This window comes from Aplysia californica, unplaced genomic scaffold, assembly GCF_000002075.1.
Source record: "Aplysia californica isolate F4 #8 unplaced genomic scaffold, AplCal3.0 scaffold00025, whole genome shotgun sequence".
Lineage (NCBI taxonomy): Eukaryota > Metazoa > Mollusca > Gastropoda > Aplysiida > Aplysiidae > Aplysia > Aplysia californica.
Window position 1 is genome coordinate 1,644,908 of NW_004797295.1, and position 23,262 is coordinate 1,668,169.

At 39.3% G+C, this 23,262-nt stretch overlaps 1 protein-coding gene across 1 annotated transcript; it reads right to left on the bottom strand.

Moving 5' to 3' along the window:
* Positions 1 to 879: 879 nt before the first annotated feature.
* LOC101864588 (VPS10 domain-containing receptor SorCS1) lies at positions 880 to 22,723 on the bottom strand. Its single transcript, XM_013089222.2, has 16 exons — positions 22,550 to 22,723; positions 20,265 to 20,371; positions 19,727 to 19,834; positions 18,862 to 18,985; positions 12,714 to 12,859; positions 12,171 to 12,278; positions 10,157 to 10,328; positions 9,385 to 9,571; positions 8,642 to 8,781; positions 8,166 to 8,304; positions 7,596 to 7,705; positions 5,747 to 5,860; positions 4,125 to 4,239; positions 2,901 to 3,012; positions 2,372 to 2,520; positions 880 to 1,076 (listed from the first exon to the last, which is right to left on the bottom strand). Exons 1-16 carry the CDS (start codon positions 22,667 to 22,669, stop codon positions 1,015 to 1,017), a joined length of 2,013 nt encoding a protein of 670 aa, XP_012944676.1. The 5' UTR covers positions 22,670 to 22,723; the 3' UTR covers positions 880 to 1,014.
* Between the last annotated feature and the right edge of the window lie 539 nt (positions 22,724 to 23,262).

Consider the following 23,262-nt stretch of genomic DNA (forward strand, 5'->3'; position numbering starts at 1 on the left):
CTTGGGGTGCAATCTGACCCACCTGATAATTAATTATTCACTTAGACCTAGTTACATCTTTCAAAGTTTCTAAAAAACAGGAATTATAAAAACTTAGACCAATCTAGATTGAGCAATTGTCAATTTCAAGAGAGTATTCCAGCTTTAAAATGTTCATTTCTGAGCATCATGGAGTTAAAAAAAGAAGACTTAATTCCACTTACTTACATGGCCTGGAAAGTGAATGAATCTGACCTTGCATTGGCAGGACACTTTACGAATGAATTAAAATCTAGGATTTGGGTCAACTCTTTAATCCTTAATGGTTAGAATAAATAATGATAAGCAAATACTCTATTTAAACAACAAAAAACTGTTCCGATTATGCAGTTATGCATGTCTATGTGAAACTCTATAACTTAATGCAAAAATAAAAACTTTAGATGACATGTCAACATCAATGATGAATAGAAAATAAAAACAGGTAAAAAAGACAAAATCAGTCTGTGAAGGATCTATAATTTACTATAAAGGGTTGTGGCCATTACATAATAAGGACAGTGACAACCCATTTGATCATTTCTGCAGTAGAATAGTCCAAATAAGGAGTGGGACAGCCCTTTGGCTTTCATTTAGAGGTAAATAAGCACGGAATGTCAAACTTCGAACCTCACGGGGGCTGGCAAGAACATGGGGTGAACACAAGTGCACCTCCATAAACCTTACAAGACATAATGATCTTTGATAATTTGTTGTTTGCCAAACATCAGAAAAACCAGAAACACAAGTCAATATAACCAATAAGGTCAAGACAACCTTTCATTCAGCACCTGGTGGCAAAAAGTTTGTTTAGAAAATATCTGAAAACCAGTTTATCTGATCTGATCACAGAAGGAAACATTTTACTTTCAGCTTTGAGAGAATGATGTGAGTGCAAATCTAGATCAAAGTCAGTATCACAGTCACATCCACTCCGTGCTCTCTGTCAGCCCAGATCATCATGGAGAAAATACATGCAGCAGCAGCAGCTTGAGTTCAGCATGTTTCAGCATTGTCCGCTGTTCCACCTCCAGTCACCATAACTAGGTGACTGCCACCTGAGGTGAAGGAAAATAGTAGCAATAAATAGTATATAAAGGTCCTCTAAATGCGGCAAACATCCCTGCCCTATGAGGACTATTAGATCAGGATCAATGCAAAAACCCACAACTGAGTCTGCATTATCATAGTTTTGCAAGCACAGTCCAAAGTCTGCTTTCCCAAGACTGCTACTTAGAAGAACTCTGATAACTTTTTCCTCCTATCCCAAACAAAGACAACGCCCACTGCTGCAAAACAGAGCAACTTATAAACTTTTACCCTCAAGAACATGGCAATGAGCCCAAGGACTACTGGATTAAAAACAAGAACCAAAACAGCATTAATGTCATGGGGAAAAAGAAATTTTCAGAAAAGGGAAGCAGATGAAGCCATTTCACAACAACCATAGAAACGCAGAGTAATTTGGTGCAATAACTGTCGAAATTGTCCACTGTCAAGGAGGACAGTGATCGTCTTACAATGGTGGACGTATTGGACAATACCATTAAAATTAGATAAAATGCGGGGGGGGGGGGGGGGGGGTTGGTCATTTGTACAGGTGATTTGTCTTCAACAGGTCACTGTTGGAGCAGGTTCGATTGTATATAGTGAAACTTTCCTTCCACTGCATTCCTTCACTGCTTAAAAGATATATGAAAAGACAGGAAAAAAGAGGATTTTCTCGAACAAGATGAAGAAAGTGCAAAATAAAGAAATTGAACAAACACTGGAAAATCACTGAGTGGATACTTGATACAGTCTACTTTGCTTCAGTTGAAGTCAGCGGAACAAGGAAGAAAATAATATCATAACATCTGTTCTCCAACCACTTAATACTGGGACGTTCAACATGCTTGATGGATGACAGGAACAACTTATAGTTCTAGGCCTTACCCTTTTTCTCTTCTGTCTATCAGCAAATGAGCAAGCATAAGTCATTCAAAATTTACAATTTTTCGTCGAATTTGGAACCAGTTTACTGTCCTATTGTTTTGAGCTGTGCATTACTGTTTGTGTATTCAATCTGAAGAATTTGTCTTCCAATTGTAAATTATTTTGTTTACCATTATTATCTCAAATTAACTTTGGCAAATTCTCTTTCATAACATAAATTCATTTTTTTCGGAGTGAAAACTTGCAATTGGTCAAGTGGTCACTGAGGCAAAACTATGGACCACAAACAAAAACAAACTTTTTTTTCCATGTGATTATTTCAATATCCAGTGGCTCAAATCTTATTTAAAATACAGCAACAATGCCAACTAATGAGAGGTTAACACCAGAATAATCAACAGTCAGAGAGTCAACTCACCACCATCTAAAAGTTGGTCATCACGTCCTGTATCCCGCCCACCAAGGTCAAGGTTGAGATCCAATGGAGCCTCATCATCATCGTCAAGGAGAGCATCAGAATCATCTTGGCTAGACAATAGAGTGAAGTGGCGAGCAGCTCTTTGTCGTCTGGGAAAGGTTAATAACAGACAACTATAATCTTTGATGGCAAAACCTTGACTTTACCCATGTACTTGTATATAATACAAAACCAAGCAACGGAAGGACATGAAAACAGGTTTTTCCTGTTATTTAAAAAAATATATATATAAGATCACGTTACAATGCATTATTATCACCATAAGATTGAGCTTGTGTTAGGAAGCAAACAATGACAAATGCAATGAGTGTAACTACAAAGAAGGAAAACATAAAAGGTAATATCAAAGTGAGGATCCTTCCCTGAGGTAAAAGAAAATTGGGCAAAAAAAATAATAAAATGGAAAAATATATATACAAATACTGTTTTTGAAGATAAGATTGTCCAGGGGCTTAGGTCCTCTACTCACCTGCGGCAATAAAAAAAGGTCAAAGTGGAGACTAAGACAGCCAACACCAAGATAGGAGCAGCAATGTACACTGGCTTCAAATTGGGACCATGACCATGGGGGCTCGGGCCATCTGGGGAGACACAAAGAATACATCACTGAGATATATTCCTGCAACAACTCTTCCTCTAAGGAAGTTAAAAAAGCAATATTATAGAACAACTTGTGAAGGCCTTCATATACTACCACACGGCACTAGGTAGAAGGGTTCTAGTCTAAGGCCTTATTGCAGAGTGAAAATTTGAAAAATTTCTTTGATAAGGATAACAAGAGTTGCAGACTAAGTTACACAGACACTGAAACTTAAAGATAATATTCCATAAAGGAAAGGAAGGCCCACAAAGCTAAAGTGCTATGCTAAAGTGTCCAAGCAAGAAGTCATCTTGGCATATACCCCAGACAGTTAGATAAAAGACATAAGCAATAAGCTATTTGTACTAGAACATCCGTCTGCTTTCTCCCTACCCCCTCATCATCCAACCGTTCAAGCCCTGACCCTATCCCTGAACCCACAGGTGATTTGGGGGGGGGGGGATGCTTTGATGTGGTTTGCTGCTCTTTTTCTATCAAACATCTATCATCATTATCTCTCCTCCTTTTCTTTGTATGTTTCTCTCAGGTAACACCTCTGATCTTCAGCACTTGAGACCTAACTGTGTTGCAAGTACCAAACAAATCTTACTTAAACTAACACTTACAACCCCAGTCATGTATATTTCCTTCCAGAGTTCTCATTCCCCCAAGTCCAGTCCCGTATACTTCCTTCACAGGGCACTGGCCGCCTCAAACTCAGTTGAGTATATTTACCATAATCTGTCCAAATATCTCTGAAATTATTCTATACATTGTCTTCTAAAACTTCCAGCAAAAACATAATGTCAGCAAAAACTTACAGCACAATTAGCACTGGCTGGGCCTGAGGAGTCAAGGACTCCACTATTACCGTGACTGGAGGGAAGTGAAGGCTACAAATAGCATGGTGCTGTGAGAGCTAAAACTGAGCCCACAGTCCCCACCCTTCTGAACTCCCCAAGGACACCTGCAAGATTCACACCACAGCATGCAGAGGTGATCATTTGGTATATGGAAGGGTAATGATAGCCTGCCCTCAGGTCCAAAGGGTTTACATCCCAACGTTTCAACTGACTAATAAAGACAGCATACGGACAGCCGCAAACACGCCACCTGTAGAGTTGGTCCAGTCAGAGGCAGAGAGAAGTTCCACACCAGGGTAAGGTTTGCCAAACAGGCTGACCTTCAGCTCTTTGTTCTTCACCATGGTCTTGACTCTGTCAGAGAGCTGTCAAAGAAAAGAAAATTTTCCCTCAACATAAGAATGATACTGAAGAGAAGAAAAAAAATCCTAGAAAGCAGACAGCCTTAGTTTTTTAGTAAGAATTCGCATCCCTTGCAACACGAATAAATCATACCAAAGTGCTGAAGATTTGAGGTGTTACTGAAGATTATCATGCAAAGATAGTGTGGTGCCAGATCGCTTATAGCATATTACTGCAACTTCGTACAGTGGAATCCACTTATAACGAGTCCTGAAACAACGAGAAGTCTGTTATAAAGACACTATTCTAAAACCCCGTTTTTTCCCCTTCTTTATCTTTGTAAACAAAATACTGCTATTGCGCAATCAGACAGTCACGCGAGTCGGTTATAGCGGAATATTGCTGCTGCTGTGCAGAGCACACAGACCAATTAAACATATAAAACCTCGCCATTTGAGAACGTTGTTGCTGATCCAGCGAAACAAAGAACGGGAGAGCCCACGCGAACCAACAATGAAGGCCGGAGCGAATGAGTGGGTAGGGTGTGGCATGTGTAGACAAGCAGAACGCATCGGATGATAGGCCAGCCTCGTCTAGATTATCTAGGCATACTGTGCCTCTCCCTTCTCTGGTGCGGGATGGAGAGGTCACAATGCTGTGATAGATGGAGTGACTGTGTGACGTGCGCAAGCAGACGCAACGCATCACAGGGTGTGGTGGGGTGAGGAACAACACAGTGGGCAAGTTAGCCTAGAGCCAGAGCCCCTTCTTTCTGATCGCCAAAGCCGATTTGTCAACATTGCTAGTGCTAGAGAAAGAAACATGATTCGATTTTTGATCAAGTAAGACCTAGAGATCAGGTTGAACAAAATCATCATCAGGGGAAATACAAAAAGGAGAAAACAGAACACCAAACTCATAGATTAGGCCTACTTTACTATTTCCCTTGAATTTATTACTGGATCCCTAATAACGAGAATCCTGCTATAACAGACATTTCGCACCGGTCCCCTCCCTCTCGTTATAACAGGATTCCACTGGAATAAATACAGGCTTTAACAGGGAGCCAATGTAGCTGTAAAAGCAATGGTGTTGAGTACTCTCTTGCAGGTCTTTTGAGAACAACTCTCACAGCTTGGTTCTGATGTCTTTGCAGTTTATTCATTAGTTCTGTTGGTATGTTTATAAGGAGTGAGTTGCAATAGCCAATATGAGATAACACAAATGATGAAATCAGTGTCCTAAGAGATATCTTGCTTAAAAAGGTAGGCCTACCAATTGAGCAATTCTTTGGATCTCTAAATGTAGCCTTACACAGACTTTGGAGTTGGTGGTGAATAGACAATTTAAATGAGCTACTAAGCTAGAGTGCTTGTCAAGTAAATGCAGTATCGCATCATCATTATCTCTCATGAGAAAACAGTCTCAACTCTAACCCTTTGCTTAGCATTTACCACAACAGCACATGATTATCATTTTTGTAATGTTCCTCTTCTATTTATATAATAAAACCAGCTTTCATTGCCATACCTCCTGCATTGTCTGATCTCCCTGATCAGATGAAGGAAAAATGTAAAGGAGTCCAGCATGTGGAGATTTGTCTTCAAAGACACATTCAATGCGCAGCAATGAGACACCTAGAGCCTGTAGAAAGAAAAACCATTCTAATAAACAAACAATGAAATAGTGACATTACATTGTTACTACATGTATAGCCTGTGGTTTAAGAAAACTGTCTGAAGATGCTGAAAGTTATTTGTTCAGGTAAAATGGGTCTTAGAATAACTATTTCTAGCAAACCATTTCAAAATCTTATCTTTATAGGATCTTAGTCAAATGGTAATCGAGAATTTATTATTTTTTGTTATAAATTATGCTGAGAACATGGGGAAGCTAAATTTCACTAAAATCTGAAATTGCTGAAAGTGGATACAAATTTTTATGCAAACACGTGTCTGTAAACTGTAAGGTGACGGTATGTTAATTAGTGTGTATGAATATTGCAGAGACAGAAAAAGGGAGAAGAACTGCACATCTTTCCTGTTACTCTTCATGCAGCTTCATTACAGTAAATTTTATGGCCATTTTCCCAAAATTTATTCTGAACATCCTCATGCCTTTAAAAGTGGCATAAGTTCTTACAGAGAGCTCCAACTGCACAAATATAAATAGCAAACTACTTATGAAAGATGAATCCTTAGAAATTTGATAAAAAGTATGTTATGAAAAACTTCACATTCTGACAGACGCACCCACAAAATTGATCAGGCAAATGGATCAACAGTAGAAATTCTAATAAAGTGATCCCAACTATTTTTTACTTTTAAAGAAAAAGACAGAGACCACATCTAGAAATTCATTGATTAGATTTTTAAAAAAGAACACCTATGAGAATATTGATATTGACTCACTGACTATGGTTCCCGTCATAGGTACCGGACAGGCGTCTGGTATCCTGGTACGGATGCCCCGGAGGATGGACATGCAATTTTGTTCGGAAACTTGTGCTCCGGTCACATGTACGGGAATGGACTCCCGTGCTAGTTTTGCCACTTGTTTAGTTTCTTACAGAGTTTGGCGGAAGTTGCGTGGTAACTTTTAAAGTTAATGAAGGTGAAGGACAGTCACCCCAACTGGGGTTGAACTGACCGGAACTCGCGCCATGTTTTTTCTATACAGCTGATAGTAATTTGACAGTCACGTCGAAGTAACGGCCGAGGAAGTCGCATGAACAATAATCACATAATTTCGCTGTTTTCAATACTTCTGTTCATTTTACTAGTTCTAGTGACTCAGAATATGAAGTGTCTGATAGTTAGGACCCTGGATATGTGTCGTAGTTTTAGGGCTAGATCTAGCACTAGTACAGGTGTTGTTGTTCGCGTAACGAAATCACAACTTCATGTCCTACATCTGTCTCAGGTAATTCATTGTATGGGTCTGAATCAACGCACAGCCCTGCTTTTATATTTTCATCAAACATTCACACATGCATACAAATCAAAACAGAACACTTTGAACTTTTATTTTTGTTATTGTTGTGAATTTCATTCTATCTGTCACATCTCTGGAAATGTTTTGGAAAATCAAATTCATGCCAATTTGTTTAAAATCACAAAAATTAAAGTATTAGACAACTTTAATTTTTTTTTTGGTATTAGATTAAGCTTGAAAGTAACTTTACTGTGTTAAAAAATAATTACAATAGGTTAATTCTGAGAGTTGTGGTGGTGTTTTGAAATATTCAGCGCTAGTGACTGGTGAAAGGGGCCAGTAGTCAGTGAGTTAAAATACAGAACTGCTGAATCTGGGGGAAATAACTCCTTTGCTTTCTTTACAACATCAGTATTATCAAAAGCTTGTCTTATGGAAAACTTACCTCAGAAATTTCCTGACGTACTCTGTGCATGAACAGCGTACTCACATACGGAAAGGCTTGATACATACTGACTTCAGGACTAAAGTCAATGAGAAGGATGACAGCAGCATCTACACCATGGGAAAAGATTTTTTTCAAATATACCTTTCGCTTGTTTGAATAGGGAAAAAAACCACAAGAAGTCACAGAGAACTTGGAACACATCAGGAAGTAGATGGAAATACAAAGAACAAGTCAGAAGTAGGATGTGGGAAAGAAAGATAACAGACAGTCAAAAGGAGGCCCTGAATGAACACCAAGAACAGGAAAATGATCAGGAGAAAGACCAGAAAGAAGGTGACAAGATGACATCAGAGAGCGGACAGAAACAACCTGGACACAAAGAAACAGCAGATGGATCAGAATGGAGATTATTATTGCAGGGCTACATTCTGCAGTAGATGGACAATGCCTCGTAATCATGGACAGACTTAACCCATCTAACCACATTTCAGCAAAAATTAGGTATTTTTACATACACTACAAACTTGAGTTCAACTTTGTATGCTTTCTCTACGTGATGCCACTTACCAAAAATGCGAACTTTGAAATGTTTGTGGAGTGAGCTAATAGAATTAACAGCCTCCACTGTTCCTTGGTATGTTCTGGCGACCTTGAATACATGTAAGACATTACTACTCCACGTCAACAATGGATGGTCACCATCTTCCTGTGAAGGCAGATATTCAGTTTTACAGTGTCAGCAAAGAAAAACAAAGTAAGGAAAGAAAAAAAAATAGTAGGGGCCTATAACCTTAAGTATGATTTCTATACTTTAGCCTGAAAATCCAGATTTTCCTTTGTTTAACAGAAGCCAAACCTAATTAATATACAAGATTGTCGACATGTGCTGAACAAGTGACTTAAATACCTTTAAAAAATAAATTAAATCCAATACAACTTTAAACGGAAAAAGGTTACCGATGGTATCAGGAACGGCAGTTAAGTTTCAGAGAGTACAAGAAAACTCAAATAAGTTTTACAAGGAAGCAAAATGCTAGACTTACCTCATCACCAAAAGTCCACACATAGTGTTGGTGCTCTGATTTTGCCTGCTTGTAACCCATAGACGCCAATGCCTGGAAGTTCACAGGTGTGCCCATCTTGCCGGCCCATGGTGCTAGTACTAGCAGATTGTCAATTTGCTCTTGGAATAATATACAAATAAAAAGTAAAATATGAAAGCCATTGAAAGGACTTCAATGTTTATGAAAAAATTTTAAAATTCATTTTTTAAAACCAAAAAGCAGACTTCCAATTGTTTTTTGAGACATAGCTCACAGACAGTAAAACTATGACTATTATCACCAGAAACAGATTAGGACATATGTAAAGCAAAAAGCAAAAAGAGCAAACCTCCTATGAGCCTATCAACCACTCATAGGATTTTCTGGTTCGACATGAGGAGAAACCCATTCACAAAGTCATAGTCCTATAGCACTCGAAAAGAGAAGGGAAAATAAGCTGTGATGTTGTTGTTGCTGGGAAGCAGTCCGTTATCAGTCAGCACAAACACAGTCCGTTATCAGTCAGCACAAAACAGTCTCATTTCACAAGGCACAGAATTGCAAATGAAAAAATGAAGAAAGAGCAGAACACATTTAGTAGTCTACAAACCACCCAGAGGTCATTGTGAACAAAGAATTCTAAAATGACAACCAAACAACCACCACAAATAATGACAATAAAAAAACAGGCTACAGGACAGCAAAAAAAAAAAAAATGGAAAAAAAACCCCATAGCATCACACCTTGAACATGTATGAGCAAGGTGGCGTTGCTTGATCCCTTGCTGTTCTCAGCGCTGACAGACACATTGTACCGTCCCACCTTAGGAAATGTGTGGGACTGCACAGAAGCAGATGTAAAATCACTCCGCTGTATGGGTTTGCTGCCATCTTGAAAATTCCATGTATAAGTAGTGTCAGTCTTTGAACCCTAGAGAGGCAGATATCAAATACAGAAGACAAAACATTTAAACTCTAGATGACGGACAACCTAAAAGGTGGTAAACAACAAGCAGACCTTTATAGACATGGTTCTATTGTACACTACTTCAAGTCAGTTTCCTGATTCAGTAAATTTCTTTCTCAAATTTGTTTTCTAGAATGAGAACAAACATAATTTGTGAAAACAGGAGTGTATACATACCTATAAACCATCAAAAGACTTAACATTTTTTAAGTGGGAGGGAAATTTACTGACATTTGCATTTTTTTCTATATCAAAATTTAGTTTTATGCTCTGCAGCTTTAATTCCACCAGAATATAAGAACAAATGATGAACCTAATTTAATTAGAAAAAAAATAACAGAAGGAGTAAAGAAAACTTGTACAGCTACCCATACAAAGTTTGATTAAATGACATGCATAACAATCAATTTAACATAATAACTTCAAGAAGTTGCACTGCATTGGTGGGTGCCATAGAGCAGCCTTTGCAAATAACAATTTAACACTACCAATCTTGTCTAATGATTAATACGACATGAAAATTCTGAACTTCAGAACAAAGTCTCTCACCCCCCTCTGGTCCATGTGAAAGGAAGTCTCTATCCCGACCCTAACGTTCATCGTCTCCGTGGTCAGGGATACACCAAGTGGTCTGACTTTTGGGCATTCTTTGTTCACTCTGTCATATCTCTTCTTGAACTCAGCACCTTCAATGCAACTGTCTGCTGGTATTTTGCGATATCTTAAAAGAGAGAAAGGAACTGGTTAAAGAAAATCCACTCTTTAAAAAAGCAGAGATGCCAACCACAGAAAACCGAAATGAGTATTGGGAAATATGAAAATGTGTATTTTCAGGGGAAAATGTGTATTCCCCACGACCGACCGACCGAACAAAAATTACTGGCTCACCGGCTCGAAAAAGGGAGCACACACGCGTACAATATACATGTATCCAGTCAACAACATGTCAGTGTTCAATGTTGTACTGGGGTCTTGTTTGACTTAAATATTTCAGTCTATTATACCGCTAATATTTTCCTCTCATTATTATGTAAAAAATAAATCCTGCTTTGAGAGTTCGGAAAGGCCTAGAACAAAAATTTCGACAACCAAGAACTAGTCTGGGTGTCATGATTCATATAATGAACTGACAGACTCAAATTATTGCTCAAACTCAGAGAAAAGCGATAACTTGAATGACTCAAGTAGACCCGTGCACTGTGAGAGTTGTAACAACTGTGGTAGGGCAAGATGTAGTGACACTGAAAATCTACCAGTCTTGAACAGAAAGCCACAACATACACTGTAGGCTAGGTATAATTTACTATCATCCATCCAATGAAACGCTAACACATTATTTCAATAACATAGACTTGCAAAGTTTGAAGGGTCCCGATTCCTCACACGGCCTGCACCAACGCGCGCTTTGCAGAAAGCTCTAATCAAAATGTTGAAATGTGCTTCCAAGTTTTTGTCCTCTGGTGTTGCCTTCACACCCTCCGCCATAATATCTTAAACCCCCAAAAAATCAATAATCTCCTCCCCTATTCCGTAGTCCTATACTTCGCAAGGCCGTTACTCACACCAAAGACGGTCTTTGCTCACACGATGCCGCATTTATTTATGACACGAATGCGCCCAGGTTCAATGACCGGTCACGATGGCGAGCCAGACAATCTAAAAATCGGACGACGCTTGTATTTTCTTTTCTTTTTTTTCCACAAGTGACAGCACAGAGGCGAGTCCGAGCATTGATTAAATTTTATTTGCACGGCGACCTTGCGTTTATACTGCACAACCTGCATGTCACAAAAGTTGCGTTATTAGACAACTGCTTGCAAACTACTCAATGGTAACGAAAGCGAAAGTAGATCTTGATTTTCCCGATCGAGCCTCGGTGTCACATACGCCTCCGCCTGCCGCCATAGCTGCCTATTCGCGTGAAAGTGAAACGTACTCTCCGGACCGGGAGAAGCTGAACGAATATAATATCATGATCGCGACCGGCAAAAAGAAACTTGCTAACCACATCGGACTTGGTTTTCAAATATTCTAGTTCTGCGATACTGATACTATTTTGACAAAAGATGGGACTTGAGATAGGTTTACTCAATCTCGTATTTTTCGCATTCCAGGATGTTTATTTTTTCCTGAAAAGTCGTATTCGCGTATTTTCGGCAAAAAATCGTACTAAAATACGTAAAATCGTACTGGTTGGCATCTCTGAAAAAGCATGAAGTAACGACCAGCTTATACGGCAGGGAACTTACGTAATTCTCTACACAATGCTAATGAAACATTAACCCAAAATATCTTAAAATAACACTGAAAATTTAAAGTAACAACACTTTTTAAGTTAATAAAGGGATGAGATACCATGAACCTATATTTTTTGGCTTAAATATTTTTTTCAATAGTAAATCTGAAATCAGTGGTCCTGGAAATAACAGAACAAGCACTTAAAATTCAAGTAAAGTCATTTTTTTAAAAGCTTTAATTGATTGCAAAAGAGAAGCAGGTATAAAATCACCCAGGTCTGTGGGCTGCAGCAGAATCAGATGCAAGTAATCTTGCCAAGACATACCCTTGACTAGCAGAGTACATTCCCTTCTTGCATTCAAATGCCACATAGCCATCAAAGAACCAAGAAGACTTCTTGCACTCATTTCCAGATTCTTCATATCCAAAATCACTGCAACAAATTACAAATCATCAAAGTCAGGTAAAGAAGAGAAGCTCACTGGTTCATTTTTGTAAACTTAGCACAAAGCCCTCACTAAAACAAAATTTAACATTTAAAAAAATGTATCATTTTGTATGGTTGAGCATTAAAACACATTCCCCAATTAGCCTCTCTGGTTCCACAACACCAACAACACAGTAATTTGTTTCTCCTTTTCTATTTTTAACAAAGACCTCCATGTCTGAAATGAATGTATGATGATTTTGAGAAAAACGAACTTTCCCCAGCCTTCGAACAGCAATCTGTGGAAGATATTTTATTAACATTTTTACAAGTAATTATAGAGGGTCCCTTTTCTCTTCCTCCAGAAATTTACATTATCCATAACCAAGAGCTCTTCAGTAGGGCTATAAAAAAAAAGGACTGCAAAAAATTCTCACAAACCATTCATAGTCTTCTGTTGTGCAAGCGCAGGTCGCGTTGGTTTTGACTTTTGGCTTCAAAACACCTCCACTGTAACAAGGAGGATTTGTCACTTTTCTACGAGAGTATTCAGTAATTCTGCCCAAGATGCATTTTCCAGACGAATTCTGAAAACCAAGTAAGGAGAAAAAAACAAAAAAACAGTCATGAGTTAGTTAAGAATTGTGCCAAATTGACAATACAAGCAGCTGTCACCTTTCTCTTTTTTCTTCTCCTTCCCTAACTCCTCAGACTGAGTGAACAGTGCAGTTGATTTGGTGTATGCAGTATATTTCTTTACTCTACCATTGCAGGAAGCCATATGTTGTTATCAAAATCCAGGTACCTATCTGGTAACAAACTGTATAGATTGGCAAGTGTTTTTTGTTTTTTTGTTTTTGTAAGTGTTTTTACGGCGCTCGCAACTGCATAAGGTCATATGAGCGCGCGAGACACACCAAACTTTTTCAGTTGGTAGGAAATTTTGAATTTTGCCCGGGTGGCGGCCGAAGCCTACTCTTATCCATTTTAGACCACCAAGGGATCTTTAACGTGCACAACTTGCACACGGGACCTCCAAGATTTTTCGCCCTTGTCCGAGAAGGCTTGGTGTAGATCTTTCCTACCAGAAGATCAGGGGTGTGGCTGAAAGACAGCAGTAAGAAGCCAATGAGTAGCAGTAGAAAGGCTGCAGAAAGAATCAGGAGCCCAGAGGAGGGGGCAAAGGAGGTGAAAGGGTGGGGGGCAGAAAGAGGAGACGAAAGCAGACGACAGAATATTGCCAGAGAGTAGGAAAGGAGGTGAAAGAAGACAAATTTAGAGAAGAAAAATTTTTTGGTCGCTACCCGGATTCGAACCCGAGACATTTGAATGAGAGGCGAACACCTTAACCTCTAGGCCACGAGAGCCCCCTAGGCAAGTGTGAAATGTTTTGATCCTCAATAATAGGGATACAAAAGTGATAAGGAAGACTTGTTAGTCATGAGTCAAAAGGCTATAGGTGAGCTATCTGGTTCGACTTCTTTTAGGCAGCCAGAGACAACTTTGGCTTGGGCTCCCCCCCCCCCCCCCCCCCCCAAGGTATTTACACCTCTGATGCCAGGGAAGGTGGCATGGCCTTTCGATAAATTTTTTAAAACTTTGAGATCTCATGTGCCTGTGTTGTACATTATGAAAGTGTTGGCAAAAAACGGGCTGAGCTGGTCAGCCACAGCCAGATTCTCAATTAATCTATACCCAAATCTGAAAAAAACTGACCAGCATAAAAATGTCGAGAAAATATGTTGGAAACTTAAACAGACATTTAATAATTTCTTAAAAAGCTAAATATTTTTCGAAAGGTCATTTCAAGATCACATACTGTCAAATCCAAAGGAAAGTCAGGTATTTTGTTTTTTTGTTATTAACCATATATGGTAACACAACCATAACCATTTTTTGTTTAGTCTTCCACCAGCTGAAGCTGAAAAGTAAGGAAAATTCTGCAGGGGGTCTGCCCTGAGGCCCCCAGCAGGGTCCAGGGACAGGATCCCGGTGGGGAAACCCCCACAGAAATTGAAATTTAGTGCTTTTAGGGGGTGAAAATGGCATTTGGGAGCCTGTTTGAAGAGATTGCCTACAACCCATAACATTTATTTCTTCACCTACATTTTGTCTTGTTTGAATTCTTCACCTACATATCTTTCCATAGCTGGCAATACTTAAAAGCAGGTTCCCCTTTCATTGCTACTATAATTCAATTAATTTGTCGTCGCACCATTGATAGAAGGCAAACCTGGGAATAATGAATAGATATGTACCTTCACAATCCAGCTGCCCAGCGTACACCCTAATTTTTCCTCAGTTTTCACGTCGGAATGTCGCCTGTCACAACTTTGGAACACCACTTCGAATTATTCTTGATTTTAGTAGTCTTAGCATATATTTCTTTCATCGTGGCCCTTATATCGCGTTATCGTGCCGTAGAATCTTCGCATTGATAATTTCTCTAGATCTAGACAAATTTGCAAAAATTGTTTCTTTCTGACAGTTATTTTCTGTCTAAGATCAAAAGTCAATTTACTTGATCAACGCGCAGAATTTCCAGTCGTGGCAAAAATCCGAAGATAGACAGAAGGAAAGAGTGAATAATAGAAAGGAGGAAATTGGCACAAAAAGTTCGCCAGATTTTGATCCATCTACAGGTTAAAAACGTACTGCCGACCAACCCGCAATGAATGCATGGGGCATAGCAGAATAATGCCGATTGCAGGAAATGCGCAATCTGGCAGGCTTCTATTACATTAACTTGTTGCCGAGAGAATTAATAATAATAATAATAATAATAATAATAATAATAATAATAATAATAATAATAATAATAATATATAACATTTATATAGCACATTTCCAAAAAAGTAGCTCAATGCGCTTTACATTTTTCAAAAACCTTTCTTACTACTTCCTTTCTTCCCATGCAATATATATTAATGCACACACACACACACACACACACACACACACACACACACAGACTATTTTCATCCAGACATAGGAACAGAACAACAATAATGAAAAACAACGTTAAAAGCTTATGAAGGATAGGCCTGTAGGAACAGAAAATGTTTAAGATGTCTTTTGAAGCTATCAAGAGTTTTTATTTGTCTTAGTTTCATGGGTAATCTGTTCCACCTAAATCGACCAAGATATGAGAAAAATCTCTCTCCATATGATTTGTATGATTTTACAGGTGTCACAAGTAGGGTGTTATCTTTTGATGATCTTAGGTTTCTCCCTGGCTTATATATACTGATAAGTTCTTGTAGATAAAAAGGAGCAGTTTTATCTACACATTTGAAACGCATGATGGATATTTTAAATATTATTACAGGGAGCCAATGCAGTTCTTTTTATAATGGAGTGACATGGTCTTGTTTTTTAGATCTTTTTATCAGTCTAGTGGCATTGTTTTGAATTACTTGTAAACGATTCAAATATTTGTTGTTCAGACCTGCCAGGAGTGAGTTACAATAATCTAATCTATATAGGATAAGAGATGTTACCAGTGTTTTTGTGGTCTCTTCGTTTAAGTACTTTCGAACTAGGCCTATCCTTCTCAGCCGAAAATTAAGGGATTTGGACAGAGATCCTACAAATGAGCCCATTGATAAGTGGTGGTCAATAAATACACCAAGATTCTCGACAACTTCTTTACTAGATGTCATATGCCCATATAAATCAAAGTTGACACTTTCCAGATCTTTATTTTTGAAGGAATGATGTCTGTCTTTTCTTCGTTTAGTTTCAATTTGTTTACTGTCATCCACTTTTTAATTTCATAAAAACATTGTTTAGTGAAAGAAATCATGTTTGGCAGATCTTGAATGGTGCCATTAAAATACATTTGGGAATCATCGGAATAAAAACGATAATTCAGTCCCTAATTTTGTAAAATGCTTGCTAAGGGCTGTGTATATAGTGTAAAGAGCACTGGTCCAAGAATGGACCCCTGTGGACCTCCATAATCGAGCCTGACCTGCTTTGAAAAGCTATTTTTAATTTGCACTGACAAAACTCTTTCTAGTAAATATGACTTAAACCATGAAAGCACAGTACCCGATAAGCCAAATGAGCGTTCAAGCCTTGTGAGTAGAATAGCATGGTCAATTGTGTCAAAAGCTGCAGACAGATCCAAAAGAGTTAAAAGACAGATGTTTTAGCTATCAACGGAATCCATTAAATCAGTCGTTACTTTTAAAAGCACAGTTTCCGTACTATGATGAGTTTTATAGGCAGATTGATAAATTTCCTCAAGACCTTTTTTTCTCATGTGAGCCAAAACTTGACTTAAAACAATCTTGTCTAGAATTTTTTAGACAAATTGCAAATTCGAAACTGGTCGATAGTTTTTTAATTCATTTTTATCAAGCCCGGGTTTTTTCAATAAAGGTTTTACAATAGCTTGTTTAAAAGTATTAGGTACTGTGCCTGTGGCAAGTGACATATTCACTATCTGAGTAATGTGAGGTAGGACAAAATCAATACAGGTTATGAGTACATGAGCAAGCATTGGGTCAAGGTCACACGTTTTTATGGTTGACCCATTAATACAATTTAAAACATCACTATTTGTAACTGAATTACCGTAAATATCCCTAACTTACACAAGAAGATACAAATTCGACTTCGGAGCTTTTGCTATGGGATTTCGGCAGTCCTATGCTGTCGCAGTTTTTTACGGAGGGAGTTGATAATGATGGAGGAACAAGTACAGAACTGGCAGAAAGTATGGATTTCCGTAAAAATATGGCAGAGTGGAAGCACTTTTCCATAGCAACTGCAAAAAGCTTGCCATTTTGAATGAGACTGTGGTGAACAGGCCAGGGCAAGATCGACGGCAAAAAGACTCGAGGCCTCGATTCCAAAACTGAAAAAGAATCGAGGAATCGAGTCCGATTTTTGAGTTTGGAAGCTGCTTCAAGTGGGCCTGGCTGTTTAGAGGCCATGACTTGAACACTGCTAAAATTTTAAAACTCGAGAATTGAGTCTTGAGAGTCTGGAGTCTGACACTATTTGACAGACATGGCTGGCAAAGCCTGCGCGCGTGCCAAGACAAGTTGGCTTTCACGCATTTGTGGGTGTGTGTGTGTGTGTGTTTGTGTGTGTGTGTGCGTTGTAGGTAGGCTTGTAGGGTTGCCTCCCTTCTATCACTCTTGCCAATGCGTGGGGCACAGTTTCCTTATCTCTTGCATCCTTTGCTTCCTGATATGTCAAAGCATGCTTTGATGACAAATGTTTTGTTATTGTCCACGTTGTGTAATTGTATGCCAAAACATTTTTACAAATCATACAAACAACAGTACTGTTTTCCTGCTTATAAAAAAAAACTCCCAAGCTAAAGATCGACGTCCAGACATGGTGACTCATTGATATCAACTCAAAACACACAATATGATTTACAAAAGAATACTTGTACAGTGAAAATGAAAGTGCAGTGAAATTCAAAAGCAAGCGTTCAAGACAAAAGAAGGAGAAAAAGGAAGTGAATGATATATTTTACTTTGGGATGGGCGGGCGTGGGGCAACAAGATTCAAAGTAGCAGTTGCCTATGTGCAGCGTGGTTTTGTACTGGGCTACACAGTAGACACAACGACAAGTAGGCCTAGGCCTAGTTTAGCATTCACTCATAGCGGGGAAGAGGAAGGTGGGGTGGGGTGGGGGGTTGTGTGAGACAATTGATAGTGACTGACTGGCTGTTTCTTGCCTTAGGCCCCTACCGCACTAGGCTTACGACAGTTCGTCCTGGGACGGACCTGTCTGACGTTTGACACCTTTGAACTAGAGTGTAATGTACAGCACCTATTATTGGGAAGTGACATTTTTGTTGCATTGAGTCCCAAGCAGTTGTGAATTGCTACAACATCGGTGGGACAGGATGACCTAATACTATTTTCTCTTTCTCTTTTGTCTAATACGAAGCAATAGAGCACAGGCACATGCAACCTCATTCATCCACCTTAAAGACACAGTCCTGAATCTACATGTATCTATGCCTAGTGCACGCCAAATTCAAAGAGTGAAAAAAAACACATAAGTAAACAAAACTCACAAGAATTAATTTAACTTGGTAATCGGGCATTAAATTGCATTCCCCAAGTAATTTTTGCTAATTTTGGGTTGCTGATCACGAAAATCTTATAATTTCTTAAATTTGGCCAATATTTAAGAAATTTTTGAAATGCATTTTTAACTACGCCTAGGCCAACACCAAAGAAGCCGCCTTATGCACCGGATCAGTCCTGTCCCGGTGTGGTGTCTGTTTTGAAGAGAAAACTCGACTCTGGGAAGGGACAGATAGTGCGGAAGAGATTTAGATTCTTGCCTCGATTCTCGGAGTCTAGGCTAGGAACAAGACTAAAAAAAAAAGGAGACGGGAGGCATCGACCCTTGGCGGACTCGAAGCTTTGAGTCTGTGAACAAGATCAATTCTTTGAGTCCTCATTTGGACTCGAAAGAATCGATCCCAGAGTCGATCTTGCCCTGGCCTAGTGATGAAGTATAGCTTGCTGAGAATGAACAGAAGGAACTGTGAGAAGCCACACGAACCTCAATCTCTTCAATATCCAAGTTCCAACCTTATGTAAGACTTACATTGTTATAGTCCTGGGGAAGCCATTTCTCGTAGTCTTTCTCCTGACACTTACTTCCCAGCACAGAGGAGAAGTTCAATTTGATCAGAGTCCAGGGCTCTTTGTTCTTGGTATTGCCAAAAACACTAAACGACGAAGATAAAATGTCAAAAGTATGAGAGTATTTTCGAACATTTTCTTTTCATTTAAAAAATCATAAAAATGTATTTATCTCTTAAACATAGACCTGAACAGCCCAGCAGTATACTTTACACATTTGGTCGTTTCATTTCTTTCCCCATGAAGAAATAAAAGAGTTAAGAATCTTCAAGAACATAAAAACATTACATGTTTTCTTTTGGGTTAAAAAAAGGCCACGTGGCCACAGCACGTCTTTGAGACAGGGTCTGAAACCCAAATAGTCTTTTCCAGTCGTGATTCTTGAACTTCTTAACTCTTTTCCTTTTATTACTTCATATGCCTTATTCAGCATCATGAAGTTTCTGGCTTTTTATCCACTGGACTTCCTTCTTTTCGCAACCTCCTTCCTTCTACCATCTAAAATGGAAAACAAAACTAACACAAATGATATACAACAACAAACAAACATTCATCATCAATGTGGGACAGTGGTGAACATAACAGGATATCATACTTCTATGTATGATACTGCATTTAGGGATCACATCAATACACTATTTTGATAACTAGGAGTTATTTTCTTGGACTGCCAAAAACCTCTCTGTCAGGGTCTGTCAGACATGGTGTAACATCCACATACTTTCAACAGGTTTATATAAATTATTTTAATCTTTCCAGAAGCATTCACGGAGTATTGTGACCTATCTAACCACCCAGAAGCTGTTCAAGCGAATAAATATATTTACCTCTCCACAACAGTCAAGGAACCTGGCTCAGTAAGAACACCTTTGACAATAAGTGGGTCCTTGATGAAAGGAAACTTTTTCCATGTGAGACCCTCATCACAAGAGTAGCTGAGGAAATCACATTCACTGGCCTGAACAATCAGATGACGTTAAACTTTTACGATAAAACTTTCCTGAGCACAGCAGGAATAATATTCAACATAGAACAAAGAAATTATCACTTACAGGGATGATTCTAAAAAGTGAAGTGCTGATAATACTGATAGACATCTAAACTAAAAGACATCTAAATTCTGATAACTGTTAATTTGTAGACCTGGGTTGTATGTAAAGGATTTCATGCACACATATTTAATTCTCAACAACTGGTTTTCTCTTGACAGCAAGAATGCAACACAAATCAAGCAAAGAGATTGGGCCATGATCTCAATATTTTAGAGAGACAGGTGGCGGGTACAATATAAAATAAGAGGAAATAAAATGTTTCTTGCTTTACACAATCCTTGGCGCAAAAAATATTACGTGTTAGGTTACTTACTGCATGGTATTAGTTTTAGTGCCGGTCATGAGACCATCCAGCATGACAGTCAGGACTCCACCTTGGTCCAAGATATTGAAGTGATGCACACCACCTGACACAGGACCCTGTCAGAATGGATACACAATCACTTTCTACTTCCTTGTTTTATTGACTTTCTTTCACTCTCTAAAAGCTTCATAGCATCAAGATAAAATACCCAAGATACAGTTGAGACAGGACAAGGACAGACAGTTGACTGTAGAGATGTCTATAATGTAGACTAAAAAAGCCTTATGCACCGCTCACAGCCAAAAGCTCCATATCCCAGACTCTAGCGTGGAGATCATCAGGAGAGAATGCTTCGCTGTTTCAGGCTCTTCCTCTTTGCAGCTTTTCTGATGCACCGAGCTGTGAGGTCTCCTTGCTAGTCTGACTGTTTTCTTCTGCTGTCAACTCTTAAGATTCATTCCAGCCCACGCCCTCTCTCTTCAACCAGATCCAGTGAATCGCTTTCTCTACAGTCTCCTGAAGGGAATTTATGAGCTCGTTACTTTTCTTTGCAGTAAGTCCTGCCACTCTCATCCACTTTCGAACGCTAGCTGCTACGAAACCTCTGCAGCCAACCTCAACTGGAAAGCGAGTTGCTTTCCACCCTGCCTTCTCACATTTTTCGACAAGCGCCTCATATCTATTGTTTTTCTGCTCATGTGCAGCATTGATGCTGTCTTCGAGAGGCACCGTGAGCTCTAACAGGTGCACCTCTTTCTCTTTTTCCTCCCAAAACACCAAGTCTGGCTTTTTTGTAGTTGGGATGGGGAAGAATCTCTTGAAGCCCTTTAAGTGAACAGCTTCCACCCATGTGCCTCCGCTCTAGTCTTTCACGGCTTTGTTTGTTTTCTGTTGGGAACCTTGCTTCCTTGCAGAATGAACTCAATCTTTATTAGTCCATGCTTATGTAGCTTGGGGGGATTATTTTCCTTCTTCCACCTGTTTTGTCGCCATCGTGGAGAGCACTTTCAGCACCTCGTTGTGTCTCCAGATGTACCTATTCAGAACCAAGTTGCAGTTTGACAAAATATGCTTCAAGGTTCCTAGCTTACCGTATCTACACTTGTTAACCTCTTGTACCTTCCATCTGACCAGGTTCACAGGTGAAGGTAAAACGTCATACGTAGATCTGAGAAGAAAGCTTAGCCTAGATGTGTTCCACTTCCAGACGTCACTCCAACCAACTTTTCTTTTGACTACATGCTCTTCCCATCTGGTCATTTGTCCTTGCTGGCTCCACTGGAAGAGATGAACTTCTCGCCTTCTCGCCTCCATCTTTCGCATATGTCTTCTTGCAGCTTTTCTTCTGTCTCGCTGAGTCATTTTCCTAAAAGGTCTAAAGTTGCCATTACCTAGCCCCAACCTGTCAGGTTGTGCCGGACCCACAATGTCGCCATGCTCCAATGCAGAGGTGATCTCGTCAGTTGCAACTTCTGCCTTCCACTTTCTCGCTGTTTTGACACCTGGAAGTTTGCCCGTACAGATGTCTGTAATGTCAAGCACTAAATAATCATGCTTAGGAAAGCACCTATTTGACGAAAATAAAAAATTCTAAAATTCTATCAGCTAGGTCAATTACTTAACCCTATCCGTACGCCCTGGGGTCATTTTGTACCCCCGGGGTTGTATTCTTCACATTTTAGAATACTTCTAGTATGAAGACCTCTTTGAAACTTTTAAGTGTTTCTCAAAAAATCATTTTGACAGACTGCTGTGCAAAGCGTACAGATCGGATTAACGAGTAAATATCCTTTTTGGAAAGTGGTGGAACAGAGTTCCCCACGTCGTATGGATCCGATAGTAAGTGGAACAGAGTTCCCCACGTCGTATGGATCCGATAGTAAAACACGACATACTGATAGGGTTAAAGGATTTTGAGGTAAATTTTATACATTTCTTTCACCTCTCTGGAAAATATAATAATGCTATCAATACTTTATGGCCACTTTGTGAACAACAGCACCTATGAACTTCTTACATGTAATGGCCCTACCATCACACTGTAAGTCATTAGCTTTCCCTTCCAAACAAGTTATCTTTTGTGTGCAATGCTTGCAATGTACACAGATAAATATATTTTTCAATATCTCATAATTCTTTCCTTTTATTTATTGTGTGGCAGAGTCAGCAAGACATTACAATAGTGAAAAGAAGTTTCTGAACCTAGCAGAGCCATTAAAAACCTTTTGAAGGAATATATATCTGCTTGTCCACTTACAATTTCTTACCTGGATCAATCTCATCTAATCTCTTACCTGTCGCCAAGTCCAGCCACCATCTCTGCTGGAGAATACAGCCAGTGATCCATTCTCCCCTGGACCAATGAGATTCCCGTGAGCCAAGATGACCCCAGGAGCACTGGTCTCGGAGAGCATCCCTGCTGAGTGCAGTTGCAGTTTGCAGGTCTTGGGCTAGGACGGCAACAAGACAAGAGGAAATATGAATGCAAAAAAGAACCTTGTTTTTCCTCACAAGAAATTTTTTTCCTTGCAGCACCTGACAGTGCTGATTTAGCGGTAAGTACTCTTACAACAGAAATAAATTGTAGCTGATATAAACGTACAGAAACTGTCTGTCTTTGTTCTAGATCTCATTCTTTCACATACCCCCCTCCCTACGCATGCAGGCACACACACAGACATGCAGGCACACACACAGGTATGCACGCACACACATGTTATATACCATTATTTCAGGGAGCTTCATGATCCCTAATGAACAATATCTTATTGCTTTAAGACAGAAAATGTATCAACTTGTCACCAGCTCAGAAAACCAGATCAGCTACTAACAGAGTCAATAAACAGGGACAACAATATGTAGATCAATGCTAATACAGTCGAACCTGCCCTGACGGCCACCTCTATAAGACGGCCACCTGTACAAACGGCCACTTTCCATTTCCCCCCTTGCGTTTTTTCTATATAATTTAACTGTGTAAAACGGGCACCTGTCCAACGCTGCCGCG

Excerpts from the sequence above, each read along its gene's own strand:
- LOC101864588 (XM_013089222.2), bottom strand. The coding sequence starts at position 22,669 with ATGCTCTCCGAGACCAGTGCTCCTGGGGTCATCTTGGCTCACGGGAAT. Across the intron at positions 20,372-22,549 it reads GTGGCTGGACTTGGCGACAG|GGTCCTGTGTCAGGTGGTGT; the intron begins GTAAGAGATTAG and ends CCATTCTGACAG. Across the intron at positions 7,706-8,165 it reads TTTCAAAGTTCGCATTTTTG|ATGCTGCTGTCATCCTTCTC; the intron begins GTAAGTGGCATC and ends CCCATGGTGTAG.